The sequence below is a fragment of the Takifugu flavidus genome, chromosome 7 (assembly GCF_003711565.1).
Source record: "Takifugu flavidus isolate HTHZ2018 chromosome 7, ASM371156v2, whole genome shotgun sequence".
Lineage (NCBI taxonomy): Eukaryota > Metazoa > Chordata > Actinopteri > Tetraodontiformes > Tetraodontidae > Takifugu > Takifugu flavidus.
Genome location: NC_079526.1, coordinates 6,461,940 through 6,481,213, shown reverse-complemented (window position 1 = coordinate 6,481,213; position 19,274 = coordinate 6,461,940). Strand labels below are relative to the sequence as shown.

Genomic DNA, 19,274 nt, shown 5'->3' with positions numbered 1-19,274 from the left:
CTTGTTTTGCAGTTGTTTTATTTGTTAATTTATTTCAAAACACGCAATTTTACCCATATTATCCTTTAAGTTTTTATTTTTCTGTAACAGTTATTACTCAGATTTTTTTTCCATCTCCAAAGTCTCAACTAGAGTGAAACTAAAAGTCCTTCACAGGCTCTCCGGCTTCTGCAGTGGGAGGAGGGAAAAGAGGCTTTCTGAGCGGACGCCACGAGCGCTTCAGCGTGGACGGACGGCCGTTTCCACCAGGCTGCGTGTACGAATGCGTGTGTTCAAGTGCAATAGGTGGAATGTCCACATGGCCGGTGGATCACAGGACCCGTAGAGCAGCTCAGAGAGTTGAACATTGTCTTCTAGGTTTGGTAGCCAGATTGTCATACCTCTGATTTTTATTTTTTTTTAATCTTTGGTTTCAGCAAACACTCTCAAAAGGCAGACTCGATCTCTCCAGCATGTGCCTGTGTCTGTTTGTGTGTCTGTCTGTCTGTACAAGTGCAATATAAGCCACCATCTCCAGACAACTCTGTAAACGTAAGGAAATACAATGTGGGCGTCTCTGCATTGATTGTGGCCCTTCCTTGGCGCTGGGGACAAAGACGGCCCAACATTGCAGCCGAATGGAGCCATGAGCGGGGAGGAGCGGCGCTGCAGTACAACAACATGGACTCCATTTTGATCAGTGGCAGTTTGGGGTGTTTGTGTAAAGCTGTACAACATAAGTGTGGTGAAACATGGGGGGGTGGAGGGGTGTTGAGCTGCAGCCGCTCTCTGCTGTACCCAGAGCGACTGCGGGGGGGGGGGGGGGGGGGGGGGGGGGGTCATGGAAGTTGGGCGGGGGGGCAGGGTAAATGCGGAGGAGTGGCAGGAAAGGTCGAGGGTTGTACACTCTGACCCAGCAGCAACGATTAAGATTGGGGGGGTCAGGTGTTTGCATAGTTCTCTGTGCAAAAGCCACCAACCGGAGCCATGTTCATTCCTCGCGGCTGGTTACATCATCATGAGATTAGCAGGGGGACTGAAGCGGGTGATGTCGTGCGCTGGGGGTCTTGTGTTCTCATCCCGCAGTGGGATATGTGGTGGCAGTACAAACGTCTGGGGGGGTTAACACAGCTGGGGAAGGTTAAGATAGTTTGTGTAACGTCAGACGAGGGTGTTGCGGTGCAGGTCGGAGATGAGATGGGAATCGAACATTCCGGAGACCGTGAGGGCGGCAGGCACTGGTTCTGAACTCGGAAAGCCTCTTTTCCCTTGGTTTTGTTCTTCCTCCTCCTCCTCCTCCCTGGTCCTCCCCACTGGCCTGCCCTCTCTCTACCTCTTTTCTCGTTTTGAAACTGATTGTCTTCTACCATCACAAAGACACTTGGTTCTGATTGATTAACAGGTAACAGAAGAGGGAGAGCACAGTGTGACTGGGGGTGTCTACATCAGCCCCATCGGCAACCTTTGACCCCACGCTGAAACGGCACACACACACGTGCTGTTTGACAGGAAATGTTGACGCCATTTCAGGTTGGATTAACAGTTACCGAACGGCGCTGCTCTCGGTTGGTCAGCCAGTCAGTAAGAAATGGTTCCAGTTTCTTTTTTTTCTTTTTTTTTTTTGCATGAGAGAATATTACAACCCATTGGAATTTAAAAAAAAAAATCACTTTGTCTTCCAGATAGGTACAAATGATCACGCGATGAAGGAAAGCATGTAGACAGACATACGGGTATATTCAAGGCCGCTCGGGCCTGTCTGCGTCCCTCTGATTAACTCCAAATAAACGTCCCGTCTTTGGAAAAGCAAGACACATTTCAGAGCCCGAGCGAGCACCCAAGCTGAGGAATGAACATTGAATGTTATCGATTGGGAGGAGAGGAGTTTGACCTCCCCCAGCACACACTGCCCCCTACTGTCTGGGTTTATATACATCAAAGAAACATGGGGGAAAAGGGGAAGGGTTGCAACAACACATGCACACAACCAGTGAATCCAACAGTGACGGAAAGTCTAAAAACGAGGACCCCTCCAACGCCTAAAACCCAAATCCTCCCTCCCCCATTTCTTGTGTATGTGTATGTGTGTGTGTGTGTGTGTGTGTGTGTGTGTGAGTTTGTTTTCTATAACCAAAATATGTCCCACCCCTTCTCCACCCTCTCCCGAGTCTTTTCATCCTCCTCCTCTCCCCCACTAAATCACAGGTCATTCCTGTTGGTTTCTATACAGTTATACAATATCCATGCACAAAAGAAAAGAAAAAAGTGCACCTTGTTTTCAGTAGGAGGTGCTGGACTTTTAATATTCTAAGAACATCAGGAGCACTTGAACACACCCAGGAATCTTCAAAAGTAACAGTTTTTTTTCTTTGTTTTGTTTTTTTTTTTTTCGTCATTTTTTTAAAGAGAAAAGACAACGTAAAAGGCAGAAGAAAGCTAACAATGAATTATGAATCGATTATTCCTCCTTTAGGTTCACCGTTGCATTTTTTTGGTTTAGATTTCTGCCCAAATCCTTTTTTTTTTCTTTTTTGTATAACCCTTTTTGGTTTTCTCATCCTGGGAGAGAGCCTTGAACCAAACATCTGAAGTGAGCAGCTCTTTCCCCCCCCACTCTCTAGCCTTCCCTTCGCTCTGGTGTTTTCTCAGGTAACTCTCCACAGAAACATTCACAATGTCTTTTCCTTTACGAAAACAGTAAGTACATGCCGTAGCAAAAAAACAAACAAACAAACAAACCAACGTACCAGAGGAAAATCAAAGAGCAAACAAATAAAAGGAATTTAACAGTATAAAGCTTCAAGTCACAAGTTCCAAAACTAACTATCATAGTATCATAGTTTCTTAATCATTGTTATCATTAGCAGTATTATTTTCAGTCTAAATTACATAAAGTTTACATGAAAGGTTTTTGAGGTATTTCAGAATAATTGTCAACACACGCCTACCGAGTCTTAGCACTAGCCAGGGGGAGCGTGGGGGGGGGGGAAGGGGGGGCTGGATGGACAGGGTGGAGGGGGGAGAAGATGAGACAGTGTCAGTGAGACGTCCACACTTCTGGGGCGCGGCGTCTGCGCTCGCACGCCCCAGACGAGCGAGGATGAGACGCGTTTTGTTGGGATTGTTGTTTTGGGGTTTTTTTGTGGTTTTTTTGTACAAGCGCAGCCCTCCGAGCGCTCGGGGCCTCGGCCTCTCCACCCCTCCTTTTCTCTGTTACACAAAAATATCTCTGATGTGGGAGAGGTACACAGGCCGAGGGTCCGACGGCGGGGGAGGGAGAAGAGAAACAAACACACCAGCACAAAGGGGCTGTGAGCTACCAGAAGATCTGCGATACAGTAACAAAGACCGACAGATTGAGGAGTAACATATAATTTTGCTTCAAATAAATAGTGTATAGAAAATGTTTTATAGACTTTCTACATGATAAAGTGCTTGCATTCTAGGGTATCAAGATGGAAAGTCAATATGGGAGAAAACGCTGACACAGCCCCCAACCTGCGTCCCTCTCTCCGACCCCCCCCATCCTTCTGTCCATCCAATTATAGGTGCATTGTCTGAACGTGAGTGTATGTCTGTGGAAGGGTGTGCGTCAGTGTGAATGCACCTGCTTTGCATGTGTGTGTCCATGTGTGCGTGCAGTGCAGTCCCACCCGTGGTTGAAGGGAAAAGGCACTCAACTCTGTCTGCAGGGCGCCACCTCCTCCTGCGTGGCACCGCGCAGCCTGACTGCGCTGTTACTACAAATGTGTGCATAAGTGTGTAATGTTGTCCTCGTGTCTGGTCCTGTGTGTGTCTGTGTCTCTTTTGGCTGTTTGTGGACGTGTCCCCCTAGGCAGTTTTGGACCGGTAGGCTGCAGTATCTTTGGTATTAGTGGCGGTTTCACAAACCACTCAGCTTAGTGAGGTAGCCACATTGGTTCTCACTACAAACAAATGTCCTTTTTTCAGCCTAACGTCTAGAGCTGAATCTAGCCCACCCACGCCCACTGAACCGTTTCACCACAAACCGGTTGAAGCTCACCGTCCCTTCGGCGACGTGAATTCACTGCTTACAGCAACGTGAAGTTAGCCGGCGCCTCTCAATCAGCCGGCCCACAACGGCCGTCTCTCACCTAATCTGCACCGATAATCTGACTACATTGTTGGAAAATGCTACAGTTGCATCTTGAGGCCGCACAGATCACCGCCGAGCCCCCCACCCCCCCGCCCAAGCTCTACCCGGAACTCTCCCTCCAATGAGAAACATGGGATCAGGCAGGGTGTTTGGAGGTCACGTTTTGTTCCCCCCCCCAACTCCCTCCCGTCTGGTTCAGCTGTTCTCGGAGCTCATCCTGAAGAGAGCGCCACTGTTCTGACATGAGGCGCCAACAGAGAGAGCTTCAGTTCTTCTCTCCAGCAGCTCCCTGCTTTTCCTCTTTCATGCAGTCAAACGTCTCATCAGAGTCTTTATTCACACAGAATGCTAAAAAAAACCAGAACCTCCTTCGTTGGCCTCTGTCCTTGCATCCCTCCGTTTTCCCTTTGAAAAAGTCCTTCCGTTTTGTTTTTGATTCATCAACAAGGTGCCTCACTTTTGCACAACACAGCACAATCGTAATAAGAAATAGAAACTTTGTGTCTATGGTACTAATTAAATACCCGCATCTATAGAGAGAGAAAGGGAGGGGGGCGTAGAGGGATAGAGGAGGTAGAGAACCAAAGAGAGAATGAAAGATTTTTTTTTCTTTTTCCAAAAATGTGTCCAGGTATGTGTTGGAGACATTTTCTTTTGTACTTGTTGTAACACATATTGTATGTGTGATAGCGTCGTATGAGGTTTGGTTATTGTATGCCTTAAAGTCAGATTCTCCCCTCCCCCCATTGTTTTAATAAAAAAGTAGATTTTAGTTCAGTTAGAAGCTGATTGTTGGTTGCTTTGGCACACACCGCCCGTCATCAGTGGGGCGCACTGTAGCTGTGTGTGAACCCTAGTACCATATTCTTTGATTAGCATTAAGGCAGTTAGCATTGGCACTAATTATTGTAGCATTTTGACAACAAAGTGTGGTGTTAGCTTTGGATTAGCTACTGGAAATGAAAACCCTTGCGCTGAAACGCGTGAGAGCCGGCAGATGGGACGGAAGGTTGGAAACCTAAAAATGTCTCCCAAAATAAATTCAACCTCCACTGCACCTCCGATGTGTCAGCCTCTCTCGTACCTTTTCTCTCTGTTGAACTATTGTGTGTGTCATATCCGCATTTTCTGGATTCTAGATTCCGATTGCTAAATAAATCCCTGCCCTTGCTAAATCCCTGCGTTCTCAGCATTCAGTTTAACCATCCCCCCCCCCCACGGCTTCACTGGTGCTGGTTGGATGAGGAACAACAATAGGATAATGGTCAGCTATTGATCTGCCTTCAAAGAGCTGCGAGGGCCCGAATGTGTTGTGCCATGACTTCTCCTCAGCATTTAGTGGCTCTTCCCTTCCCCTCCTGCACCGAGCCCCGTTGCCTTGCGCTTCCGCCGTCGACAGGGGGCGCCGTTGCCCCGCCAGCACACACAGGAGCAGGGAGGGACAGGCAGGATGATGATGATGACGATGATGATGCTCCCGCTGTCACAAGGCCTTTGTATCCCCATCTCCAGGGTTACATGTGCTCCTCTTGCATTCTGCTTTTCATATGCAGCTGTATTGTATTTGGCTGGATGCCCGAGCATGTTGTTGTCGCTTGCTTCTCAGTTATTGATCAGAGGAAAAGCTCCCAGCAGAACAAAGAGCATGTCCAGACATCTCACCCGCCTCTCCTGTTGGTCAGAGAATCACAGACTCGAGGCTCAGGCTGAAAGTCAAAATGACATGTCTCCTTACAGGCCTTACAAAAAAAAAGGTCTAATAATAATAATAAGAAGAAGAAGAATCGGCCTGGCCTGGAAGACCTGAGTATCTACTGCAGAGCATCTTGAGTTTCACCTTCAGGAGGGGGTCAAGGCCCCGCTCTCTCTGTCTGCATCGATTCATTTTTCAATTCATTAGTTTGCCGTATGATCGGGCTGAGCTGCTCTCTGAAATGGCTGGCCATCAGGGAATTCCTTCGGCCGAGGAATGAAGGAGACTCCGGGAGAAGGGAGAGGTAGAGGCGGAGAGTCGGAAAGCCTTCGGGGTTGTTTTCGTTGTCGTCGCTGTTTCTCACAGGCTGTTGTTCTTCTTGATGACGGCCTTGTGTGTGCAGGAATGGGGTGTGGATAGTAAGGCTGTCTGTGCTGTTCTGTTGTCAGATTTATTGCGGTTCTTCTTGCCCTTGTTGCTGCCGTGTGCCAACATGGAGGAGAGGAGAGAGGGAGATGGACTGAGGAGGCGACACAAAAAAAGGTGAGTTGGGAGCAAAAAAGAGATTCGGTGGCTACTCGGTGATTGAAGGAGGCCGGCGTGAACATCTGATCCCAACCAGAAAAAAAAAAAACAGAGGAAAAAAACAAACTCTAATCTTTGGTGTCTCTTTCCTTGGTCGGATGTTAAAAGCATTTTCTTTCAAAAAAGACAGGATCAGTGATTGTCCTTGTGTGAGTGATGCAGAGTGGACCTGACTTCTCGCGTCACCTTTGAGATTATGCTTCTTGCAGGTGAGCGCTTGAAATTCTGACTGACGTTAAAGATGATTGCATGGCACAAAAGGATTTTTTCTTTTTCTTTTTCTCAGGGAGAGGACACGTTCAGACGGTCCGGGCCAGGCCGGCGACGCTATAACCAGGCATCAAGACCGCTACCCCACATCGCCTGTTGCTCCAGCCCGGTTCCCCCGGCCCCCCTGACGGTCCTCTCCTCCTCTCAGGCCTTGGAGAAGGTGGTGGCGGACGTGCCCGGCTGCCCGGGGCTGGCGCTGTGGTCGTCGTGCCAGCGGTCCACGCAGCGGCGGCGCGCGTTCATGAAGAAGTTGCTGACGGTGCTGAGCTCCAGGCCGAGCTGCTGGGAGATGGTGATCTGCATTTCCTTGGAAGGACGTTTGTTCTCCTTGAAGATGGCGATGAGGGTGCGGCGCTGCAGGTCGGTGAAGACCAGGCGCTGCTTCTTGGGGGCCGTGTTGCGGTCCTTGTGTTGCTCCTGCTCTTTGCGCTTGCAGGCTTGGTTTGGATGACAGCAGTGGGAGGGATGGGGGTTAGAGTGAGAGGCAAAAAGGGAGAAAGAGAACACAAAGCAGGGTAAATATACAGGAGTGACACCCTTATTTGATGAAACAACAAAGAGTGAAAGTGGAGGGTTGTAAAAGTAACTGAATCTACCATTAGCTCATACTTAAACACATAAAATCAAGTTTATACACCGGCAGAGATTCTACAGCTCCATCTCTATTGCCATATTAAAGTTGATTTAAAGCTAATCCATGCCTCCTGCCCAGTGGGAATATCTCTTCCATCCTGTAGAGTGCAGACAGGGAGCCTGCCTGCGGTGAGAGAACGATGGGGCGAGGAGGAGGAGGAGCAGCGGTGGGGGGGTGGGACCGGCTGTTGCCTACTAGCCGAAGACACTATTGTTTGATTCAATATTAATGCAGTTGGAGTCACAATGGGGGACCGAGCGACTGTTTCACAAAAGTGAGCGTTTTGCGAGCGCACGTGCGAGGGCGGATGGATACGGGGAACGGAGGTGGACCTAGACAAAGCGCTTGCAGTTGTGTGCGTGCACGACCATGCATGTGCAGCAGAGGAGGGAGGGGAGAGGCGGAGAAAGAGAGATATTGACCGACTTTGCTGTAGGAATTGGGGGGTTCTCTGCTGGGACTGGGGTCAGAATCCCCCCCAGCAGGTCTACAGTCTGCTACTTCAAACATAACCCACTGGAGCCCACTCTATTGAGCTCTGAGAGGGTATTTATAACCCAGTACCCCCCCCCCCTCCCAAACACAAACACTCAAGAGGTGCCAACGCCGGCTGCTACGAGCACTTTCCCATACGTGGAGCCATTTTCAAAAGAAAACACACCATTCTTGTCTTCTACATTTTTGGGGGGGAGGGGGGCCGGCAGCAAACACAGAAGTTAATATTTAATAGAATGTTGTATTGTGGGTAAGCGTGTTGGAACTCTGGGTATTGGTAAGACACAAGCAGAGAGAGCTGCGGTTTAGAAAGAAAAGGTGTGTGTGTGTGTGTGTGTGTGTGTGTGTGTGTGTGTGTGTGTGTGTGTGTGTTCATTCAGGGGGCTTAAGGCAGCACCTCTGCAGCCACATGTTTCCCTGCTGGCTGGGGATCGAAATCCTGTCAGAACAGACTGTGTGTCCCTCTCAGCTTCCCTACTGTCTCAATAAAAAGGGAGCAAATTGGAGGGAGAGAGATGCCATCCCTGTGGGGTCTCCACCTGCTGCTGGTATTGTTTTTCATACTCGCCTTCAATAATGTCTCACTCACGCTGCGTGTGTGTGTGTGTGTGTGTATGTGTGCCCTCCTATGCATTTAAGGACTGTATGTTCGACTTGTACGTGTACCGGCGTGTGGATGTGGGTCTTTTGGGGGAGGGAGGCTGCGATTGTGCTGAAGTGGCTGGAGCCAAGCAGTGGCGCTGTGTGTCTAATTACAGGGGAACAGAGTCCATTGATCAGCCATTGCAGTCCAATCTGTTTACTACAACCGTCTAACCTGAGCGCGGAGCCATCCATCATATTCATATTTCACATCAGCACTGCAGCTATGTAACTTACACCGCACGGCCCACACGCAAATCTGCCTAACTGCAGGCTGGCACCTTATCAGAAATGGAAGGAAGGGTCGTTACCGGCGGGGCTTTACCTCAGACGACAAGGCCGAACCTTTGCAACTTCAGGGAGACCCCGACAGAAATGTGCCTGATGTCATAGCAACAGCAGCAGCCCTCTCGGTTCTGGAATCATATTCAAGCCTGACAGCCCGAGTACAACCTGGCTTTAAGAGCTGCGCCACACAGGAAGCTGCACCTCAGACGAAGAGGGGTTGTTTCCCTACAGGGCGATGAGCCATGCTGCAGAAATGAAGGTGGAGGAGGGCCGTGCGCACCTCCACGGTCACCACACCCCACCACCCCCACCCCCCCAATATGCTGCCTCTTTTCTTAAATGTTGTACTTCAGTCCTGTGGAATTATTAATGCTGTTTATTGCTCCACATTCCAAACTTAATAGATTTCTTTTCATTTTCCAGGCTCCCTGCACGTGGGATAGCGGACGCCAGTACGTAACCACATGAATGTTTTGGTAGCTTTAAAGGGTGCAACTTTTTTCTTTTTTGGCCAGCCTTTGTGTACGTACAACACTTTCACGAACAATCTGGCTGTGATTACGCGTATTTTCAGGCAGCTCAACAAATCTGTCTAGTTAAGGATTTCCTAAAATCTATGAATGGATTTGTTTTGAAGCAGCCGAAGGGTGAATGCTTGGGAAACTAACCACTGCTTTAGTTACATTTTAAGACTTCATTCTCTTTAAATCCAACAAAATCTGACTGCACGTCGATAAGTTCTGCCTCTACTTGTGGAACGCACGCGCACGCGCGCACTCACACACACAAAAGGTGTCTGGGCCCCGCAACAACCCTCCACCACTCGCTCCACGCGCCTCATCGACCGCCTGCTTTGTGCCATTTCGGTCAGCAGGCGTCGCTCTCGTCGCGGCCCGGCCGCGTAGGGCGCCATAGTGCGCTGCCTTTGCTACAGGCGCTGGATTTAGTAATCAATATCGATCGATCGGTGAGGAAGGGGGCCCTGATTACTGAACCAAGCTCAGCGTAGAAAAGAAAAAAAATCGATCATTGCAGCTTTTAGAGCTACAGTAGGCACCGAGCAGAGAGACGAACATAAAGTCATGCACAAAGAGCAGAAATCCTGAATACACGAGGAGGGCTTTGTGACGTGCACACCACGCCGCAGCGCGCACAGATGCGCGCCTCATCTGCCTTGATTGGATCTCTTTTCACAAACACGCGAAGACAGACTGACGCTGGGCTTCGTTGTTTTGCATTTCACGTGTAATAAACTTCAGCAAACACGGACGTCAGCTGATCTGAAGCCGCCCAAAAGATCCAATTCTGTAATTATTGCCCCCACCCCCCGCAGAATTTTCCCTCTCTCTTCAGCTGGAGTGGGGCCTATTTCTCATCCGCTGATGACATTAATATTCTTTGCTTCGCGACAAACCAAGCGAGGTTAAGAGAAAGGCCCTGGGTGTTCAATATCGATCGATAGATTCGTGAATAATTCGTGTGTGAAATTCAGTTCGTACAATTAATTACGCCTCGGAGGGGGAAGGCGGTTCATGAAAGCAGGGAGGAAGGAGCGGGATTATACGCATTCCGGGGTTTGGGCGACTTTCCTTTGGTTTTGTCTTGTTTTCCAAAGAGGAGAGGGAGCGAGTGGTGGCCCGCTCGGTGTCAGGCCTCTCCCGTCCCTGCAGACGGGGGTCCGTATGAGCATTAATCATTTATTGATCATCACTGCCCTTCCTGCTCATAATGAGAAAGTCAAACTGTCTGATATTGCGCCTGAAGTGGTTTATGAAACCACCGTCCGCGCGTCTGAAGTCATCCCAAACCCGCGGCCCAGGCGAAGTGAACCCCGCCGAACCGGTTCGTAAACGGAGCCGAGGTCAGCGGTCCCGCAATCAAACCGTTTCACGTTCCTTCAGATGTTGCTCACGTTGCGCCGAGGTGACGTTATGAAGTTGTTTCTCACGCACTGTTGCCCTAAAGATTGATAGGCGCGGCCCGCGGAGGTCCGTGGCATTTATTCCTTTCTTTCTGGCTGCAGGGTAATGCCAATTTCTCTCCCTCCCTCCCTCTCTTTCTCCCTGGCCAAAAAAAAATGCAGCTCGATACTCCTTAATGTAATGAGTGAGAATTGGTGTTAATAAACTGATAAAGCGACGCGATTTGTTTGTTTGCCGTCTCCTGCGAGGCATTTCTGCAGCAGCCCTTCAATAACACTCAGCTCTGAACTCAGTCACACTCGGAACTCTGCGTCCACGTCACAGCACATCACACCTCGGCTCAATCCGGCTGCAACACTGCGTTGGTCTCACATTTGCCCCCTCAGAACTAAACTCTTTTTTCCCTGGATAATTTGATGCAATCTCGCACAGCAGCCTTTTTTTTTTAAAAAAAGAAGAAGTTATAGCAACTCGGAGGTAAAACCAATAAATCGCATATATAATGCTAAAAAAGAAAATCAATAATCAGTAAAGGCTGCCGCGTGTGATAATCACGCTCCTGATGAGGTTTTAGATAATTAAACGCGCTGATCCATTGAGGGACCGTATGAATTTTAGCGCCTTTTTAGCTATTTTAATAACAGCCTCCGTTTGCATGTGCCGCCTTTGTTGAACTGATACTTTTTTTTCTGTGATTATCATCGATTTTACTCATAATTGCGCGCACCAGTTATCCGTGGTGACGGTAATGACGCTTTATTTTGACGAGGCGGGCGGGCACAACGTGTCATTTTATCCCCACAACAGGTCTGGTCATTGAACGCGTCATTTACGGATTAATCAGGACTTTCTGTAAAAACTTCTCAATACAGTCGCCCTTGCTGCTCTGACACGTTCTCCCAGACATCTCTCGCCTGATTTATTATCATGGGTTTGGTGTTTTTTAAATTAATATATATATTTTTTAAAGAAAAGGTAAAACGTAACTGTTAACTGTAAACTGAATCACGGAACAGCTGAAAACTAGAAAAAAAAACACAAGAAAAACCATCATGATGCAAATATAAGAAGCAACTGTTTGTTTTTTCTGCATTTATGTGGTTGATATCGATGTAAATCCAAATGAAAGGTTACATTTTAATTTTCCAGCTGTTCTGCGGGCTGATGTTTTGCTCTCTGCGGTGAAACCCAAATGATTCTTCACTGCAGGAATGTTCACATCAAAATAAGTCAAAAGAATCTCAGATTCAGCCTTTATTGGGGTGATGCGATGACCTAATTGCAGCGTGTGTGTGTGTGTGTGTGTGTGCGCGCGCGTGTGTGTGTATGTTAGGGGTATTTTTTTATTTATTTTTTATTAACATTTAGTTACGGTATTTATTTATACGGATTTCAAACATTTTAAAAACAATCGATAATCGTTCATGTTTGTCTTAAATTTTGTTTGTTGGTGAAATAAAATTCGATATATATTTTTTTCTAATTCCTCCCTACACGCACATGTACAGACAGACACAGACACACACACACACACACACACACATTTTGTGTATCAGGAAATCCTGAGTAACTGGAAACAGTCATCGCTTTCATATTGGCTCACTAACGCAACAAATTATAGAAATTATTAATTGTGGAATAAATCGCAGCCTGTTCGTATTTAATAACGTGTAATATGAAGTCTACGCGCGCTCACATCGATTCATTCATCAATTGATTTCACAGTCGTTTTGTTCCTTTGTTGATCTATGTGGGGTTGCCCAACCGGAGTTTCAGGCTGTGTGTGTGTGTGTGTGTGTGTGTGTGTGTGTTGCGGTTTTGTTGTGATCGACCTTGCAGACAGACTTACAGGGGTTTTGAAACCATCTGTAGGTTCTCGTCCCCAAAAGGCCTGATGGTATTATTAACCCTAGACACGAAACAATGAATCATTAAACCCCCCCAAAAAACAAACGCCAAATGCAAAATTTATCAAATTAAAACTATATTTTGGGGGGTTTTACCTCCTTGTTTGTTAATATGGTGTGGCCTCAGTTATGAAAGAACAAACGCTTCCAAAAGGCCTCCCATTAGGGGTTATTTCTCCCTAATTTGAGCAGCTATCTTTGGATTTAAGAGATCCCGCGTTGACAGATTAAATGACTCGGATTACGGTTGCCTTTCGATTGGTTCCTTCTCTTTAATGGCGTGCACAATGTCCCTGCCTTGTTCTCTTAAACTGCACATTAAACAAACCATTATCGCCCTTTAAATTCCAGTCTGATAGTGGCGGATTTGTAACCGCGCGCCAGAAAAGTCATCGGTTACCTTCAAAATCTGAGACAGGAGGAATCGTCAGATTCGGGGTCGCGCACCGGTAAACCACCTCTACCGTTCACTTTAGAATTACTGAAGTATTCTCTGCATGCCCCCCCCCCCCCCCCCCCCCGTTACATAACGCGAGTCCGCTCCTTCCAACCTTTGAATTTCACATGTCTGCTCTTTGGAGCTGTGATGTCAGCCGCTGCCCATCGGACCGGACCGTGATGTGTTTATCATCGTCCTCGGCTGTCCTTTGACTCCAGAGCCGGCGGGCCAATAACGAATCTTAATTCTGATCATCTCATATTTAGACACCCCCCCCCCCCACACACACACACACACACACACACACACACACACCACCCCACCACCTTTGTGTGCATGTGTGTTTGTGTGCTTGCGTTTCTTCGCCTGTATTGTGGTTGGGGGGGGGGGGTAACCCTTTGACGCCAGCCGCGTGCATTCAGTCGACTGTGCCAGCAATTTGATTTAAAGGTCATTCTCTCTTATCGATCCGGTTTGGCGAGGGGGCGACGGAGTAGCGTAGGAATTGATCATCTAAAATAGAGGAGACGGTATTCGAAACTGTACAGAGTCCAGACCTCTGCTGCATTTATAATTGCTAAACACGCCCCCCGTGTGAATCGCACACGCATGTGTGTGCGTGTGGTGTACGCGCTCCTCGCTGCTGCTGCTCTGTCGCTAATTTGATTTCTATTAAAATTTCATTATTTTGAATAATAAGGTCGACTTGGTCAGAGCAGTGCGCGCGCTGCGGCCCGGTGTGGGTGTGGGATGCATAATGACGAGATGGAGGTTAACCGTCTGTGAACTTTCAGTCGTCTCATGCTGCTATAATCCTCCTCTATCACAGAAACGACGGTCATACAAACAACAACAACAACAACAGAACCTGCGTGGATTCCACATTCGACTTTTTATACCAGAATGCGCGGGGAGGTGTGCGCGCCTCCGGCCGCGGGACGCGCGTTTGTCGGCGTTTTTATTACTGCGTTTTGAGGGGTGAGCCGTTAATGAGAGAAATGGTGTTGCGTGGTGAAGATGGAGGGGGTTGCACGGCTGCATGGCGCAGCTCCAGAGATGGAAAGCAGAGGCCGGGGAATAGAAATCGATACAGATTCAGGACTCGCCAGATCGGCCTTAACAATGTGGCGCAGACGCTCTACATCCTGATCACACACGCAGGAGACAAGGAGCGAGTAGGCGACGCGAATTAGCAGGCTTGGACTCGTGCACTCCTCTGCTTCAAGTATTTAAATCTCGCACATTTTAATAATCACCAGTAATTTATGCAATTATGTAAGGAACGAATCGACGTTGGCGCGTTCGTCGCTGGGCTGAGCGATAATGATGCCCGCCGTGAGGTGTCATTTTATGCGGGAGGCACTACACCGATCCCGGGGTGGAAACAAAACAGCCTCGGGGTAGAGCCTCAGAAAATGACTGTTGCTCTCTCTCTCCCCAGATCTGAGGCGATGCGTGTACACACGTGTGTCCGTGCTTGCACCGCACGCTGTTGCTGTGCTTAACGAACAACGAGTCTCTGAAACCGCAGCTGCCCTGTTTACCCCCCTATCTTCCCCTCGCGCATCAATTATTAAAGTAGCAATCGATCCTTTCGCAGGCGAACATCAAGACATCTCTCACACGCAGAAAATGTTTAAGATTACCATACATCAATCACAGTTTAATGTATTTTTGGGGAGCGAAAATGACCGCAAAGAAGTGCGGTTCTTGGCCGTTACGCGCTGGGATATTTTAGCGAGCATCCTCGAAGATTAAACCTGAGTAGCGACTCTGTGTTGCAGGACGGGGGCTGGGGGAGACGGTGGGTTGCGGGGGCCTTCACGCGTGCAGCTGGGGACGCATATTTCAGCACTCTGGTCAGAGAATGACGCACGGAGACAGAGAATGAGCGCAGCGGGTTGATTCGGTGCAAACCAGGCGTTAATGTTTGGATTCGGGAAGGAGATATGGACATGTACCAAGGAAGAGCAATACTGGGGGGTCACGGGAATGGGAGGGTGCGTGTCTGGGGGTGTATTGTTCCAGGATTAGGCCTGTGTAAACCGCGCGCAGTCCATTGAAAGATGAATAGAGGCCACTCACCCTCATTCCCAACAATGTTTTCCCTCCCGCGTCCTGTGGGTCCTGACCCGCACGTGCTCGGGTTATTCAAATGGTAATAAGCCAACTTCCCCCCTCTTTTTAAATAAAAGAGATGCCATGACATCTCATAAAGAATGAAGGCAAAAAATGAGCGCGATGGGACGCTACACGATATAAATGATTACGCGCGTGCGCGCGTGTGTTGTCACGCGTGACTCTTTGCAGGACCGCAGCGCCCCACAGGGCAGGAGAGCAGGAGCGCGCACTGCTCGCAACAGCCAGAACATGATTACAGAAGAGGATGAGGGGGAAAGGTGTGCAAAGGCGCTTTTTAAAAATAACAGCTGTCCTATTTCCCTGCTTTTCCGGCCCCCCCACACCCACCCCCACACCCACCCACACCCCCTCTGCTCCAGGGGAGAGACCAATGGGAGAGAGTGCTGAGGCGGGATAATTGATAGATGCACTGGCTATCCTTATCGATCAGGGCCGTATTGACCCGACCAAATACATTGAGATGGAGTGTTGAATTCAACACAGATGCAGAGACGAATTGTTTTCATCGTTAATGCGATCTTTAACTGCCGCCCCCAAACCCCGCTCCACCGGCGTCTTTCTCGGTTGCGCGTCATTACAGTGAAGCTGATAATGATTCCGCGGCGCTGCACGACGTTACGGGGGTTTTTAGGAACGCGTGAGGGGGGAAAAAATCACACCAAAACACAAAAGCCTTTAGGTCTTTGCCCTCGCTGCACGGAGAGATGTTAAGCGTGAAGGACACGCACTGCCCCCACTCCACCCATCCAAACGGGCCTGTCTCTGTTGTGTTTTCCTTCCAGGGGATAACAGCCGAGTGTGTGTGTGTGTGTGTGTGTGTGTGTGTGTGTGTGTGTGTGTGTGTGTGTGTGCAGACACTGGCATTTTCACATTAGCTAAGCAGGGCAGCAGCATTGATTTGTGTGACTGTGATGAATTTGGAATAGTAATTTGAATTTATTGATTGATGTGGCCGAGCGACTATGGGCCCAGCCTCACTTTCAGCACCCCCACCCCCCCTCAACTCCCACTCCCAACCCAGCGAGGGTAATGGTGATTTTAAATACAATAAGTACAATACTGCCCTGTGCATTTACATAGAAGCCATTCGTCATTTTGTCCGACTGGATTTTCCCGTGCTCGTGACAGCGCGCTTAAAGCACATAACGCGCGCTTTGAATGTAACCAGGAGGAGGAATAAACACATGAATTTATGTGCATTGTAAACAGTGATATCCTTTTTCGTAACACACACGCACGAACGCACGCGCACACACTCATATCTACAAGCAGCTCTCATTTAAATATGCAGGGCGCGTGTACTGTGGACCGTGCCACTCCAACATGTCAATTGAATGGCGGGGGTGGTGGTGTGGGGGCAGTTTTCCCTGCTGCTGGGTGTGGAAGATATAAAACCCCACAGCCCAATTAGCTTTAACAGCAGCGGCGCTTAAAGAGACAATTGTGGAGTGTTTAAATCTTTATTTACCAGAACTCCTCTAAATGCGCAAAGGAACAATTTACATGTCATTAAGCGCCTTTCAATAGGGCATCGACTGGAACTAAAATATGCCACTATATCTGCTTAATTGAACTGTTCTCTGAAATACGGGGCAGACGCGCTGATTGACGTTTGGGAGCGCGGAACATCTGAGCTGGGCCTGCACGTCGCGTCGACGAGACGGGAACTCTCTCGTAGCTCCCGTCTCTGACCGCTGACACGTGTGCAAGTCTTTATCAGGCGATGAGGGTTGACCTGCTCCAAGATGTCGGGAGTGTGTTTGCGAGTTACAGCTGAGGCAATCAGATGTTAGAAGAAAGAGTCGCGCAGGACGCGATAAACGCCTCATCTGATGTAACAGGCCTTAAGCCAACTTTGGAGACAAGATATCCGCACCAGACACAGCGCATAGAAAGACGCATCTGTTTTTGTCTCTGTCCTTTAGGTCCAAATCGATCATTTATCAGAGTGTTGCTCAGAAAGAGGACGCCTGGACCTAAAATATTGATCTTTAAGAGGTCATGCTCCCCCGACTCGTTGGCCAGGCCTCAGAAGGTCCTTGTTTGCCACAACGCTCTTATTTGATATAGACAGGAGGCAGCTTTACGAGCAGCAACACTTGAAGAAACAAAAGCAGCGGCTTGAAATCTATTCTGTATCTTTTAAAATATAGGTTACATTGGGGTGGTTCTTAATGTATTATTTTTATTTATTTTTCATACCTTGGTTGCTCGTCTTTGGCTCCTAACTCGTGCGTAAAAGGTCCGATTGTGCGTAAAAGCAATCCCGTGTTCTCAGCGTTTTCAAGAAACGCGGCCTCTCTTTTGTTTACACCACTTTGCCCGTTGCACAGCGTCTGTTTGTAACATCTGGGATTGTAGCATCAATCAAAATATAGATTTGCCCAACATTTAACACCCCAACTGTCATGATGAAGTTTTACTCGATATAATTGACTAATAACTTCTAGTAATGTCTGTTTGAGCAGCTATTGACAGTCTCGCCACATTGACTTCTAATTGATCCCTCCACATCACTCAGGTTGGGAGCTGTCTCCTCACTCACCTGCAAGCCTGAGCGCCGACATCCGCTGGAACTCGGGCTCCTGGAGCCACTTCCACATCCTCCGGAACGTCTCCCGGCCGGACTTGAGTTTACTCCACGGTTTAGGATTCCGCAGTAGGTCAGACAGAGTTCCCTGGGACCGGCACAAGATCCTCTGAGCAAAGATGGCCTGGGGGATGCTGTAGCGCTTGAGTTCCGCCGTTATTCGCTGTGCCACCTCTTTGGTGTTTATCTCCTCCACCTGCCCCGATCCAGCTCCCTGGCCGCCACCCACCACCGTCTGCCTGTCACGGTCGGACAGCATGGATCCGTTTGCCTGCGAGTGCGGATGGCTGTGATGGTGTATGCCATTTAAAGATGCCATTAGCCCGGCGCCATGACCACCGAGACCGCGGGCCAGGTGCTCCTCGCCCCGGGACAACATCGCTGCGTGGGACTCAAATCCCCCAGAGGAGATGATTTTGTCGTTGGAGAGGTGAGCTCCGGGACCGTAAGCGCTGAGAGTCTGCTGAGAACTGTGCAAAGACCCGAGCCCGTTGGACAGAGGGGACAGAGGCTGTCCCATGCCGGACATGTCTTTAGGGTAGTGGCCATAGATGTTGCCCATGGAGGCGAGACTTCTGTCGTCCCTCATCAGGGTGAAACTGCCGCTAACGTTCCCGGCTGCCAGTCGTTGGTGCGCCGGGTGGTGGTGAGCATGCGGGTGCGGATGGTGAAATTTCTCCGACACTGTGGATATGGGGGGCAGGTGCTGCAGCGGCGTCAGCGTAGTGTAGGTGCTACTCAGGCTCATGCCGGAGTCGCAGGACATGGTCATGGCCGGATGCAGGGGGCCAGACAAAGCGTGGTCTGTGCGGTAGTCCCCGGCTCCCTCCAGTATCGAGGCCATGCTGGACACCATGGCTGACCGTCCGTGCGACACCAAGTTCCGATGCGACGCCGACGACTGGCGCGCATGTGGAGAGTTCATTAAGTCGCTCGTTTGATGTGAGTGAGATACGCCGTGCAGGTTTCCAATGTTCTCCATTGTAAGCTCCATCGCTGAAAGGATCTTTATTTCCACCCCTCTCGCCACTCTCTCGCTCTCTCCTTCGCCGCTCTCCCCCTCTCGCTGTCGCTCTGTCTCACGCTCCGTTCCAATAAATTTTGAACGATTTCAAAGCCAAGCCATTGATTGTAGTTGCCTCTCTGCAGTCAATCCAGCATGGTTTTAAAAGATCGGGTCCCGTCCGCCACACAGACAGCGCCTGAAAACGTCTGCTCGGTGCGTGTGGAGGTGCGCCTGTCTGTGTTTCTCTCGATATAGAGCACCTTCCACTATACCCAAAGCGCTGCTCGGCTCGCTGTGTGTATATTGACGCGCCTACGCTCATGTTAAGTGGAGAGCGAGGCTGTGCGCATGTGCGCGCACCCGCGGCGTATCCTCGCACTCGCGCACTCTGTCTGGGGCCAACCTGACGTCACTGGGCCCGGTGTCATGGGTTGTTCGCGTTGCACGCTGGACCTCAAATTCCAAAGAAAAAGATTGCATTAGGAACTTGTTAAGATAAAGGCCAGAAGCGCAAACCTCTGCACTGAGCAACATTTGCTCTCAGATGGATAAGGAGGACGCGCGC

At 49.2% G+C, this 19,274-nt stretch overlaps 1 protein-coding gene across 1 annotated transcript; it reads right to left on the bottom strand.

The window, feature by feature from the left end:
• Position 1: 1 nt before the first annotated feature.
• On the bottom strand, positions 2 to 19,012 carry onecut3a (one cut homeobox 3a). Its single transcript, XM_057038764.1, has 2 exons — positions 17,659 to 19,012; positions 2 to 7,081 (listed from the first exon to the last, which is right to left on the bottom strand). The coding sequence occupies exons 1-2, from the start codon at positions 18,695 to 18,697 to the stop codon at positions 6,789 to 6,791; spliced, it is 1,332 nt and encodes a 443-aa protein (XP_056894744.1). The 5' UTR covers positions 18,698 to 19,012; the 3' UTR covers positions 2 to 6,788.
• Between the last annotated feature and the right edge of the window lie 262 nt (positions 19,013 to 19,274).

Coding starts and splice junctions, on each gene's coding strand:
- onecut3a (XM_057038764.1), bottom strand. CDS start 18,697: ATGGAGCTTACAATGGAGAACATTGGAAACCTGCACGGCGTATCTCAC. Junction 7,082..17,658: donor GTCGGCGCTCAGGCTTGCAG/GTGAGTGAGGAG, acceptor ATCCAAACCAAG/CCTGCAAGCGCAAAGAGCAG.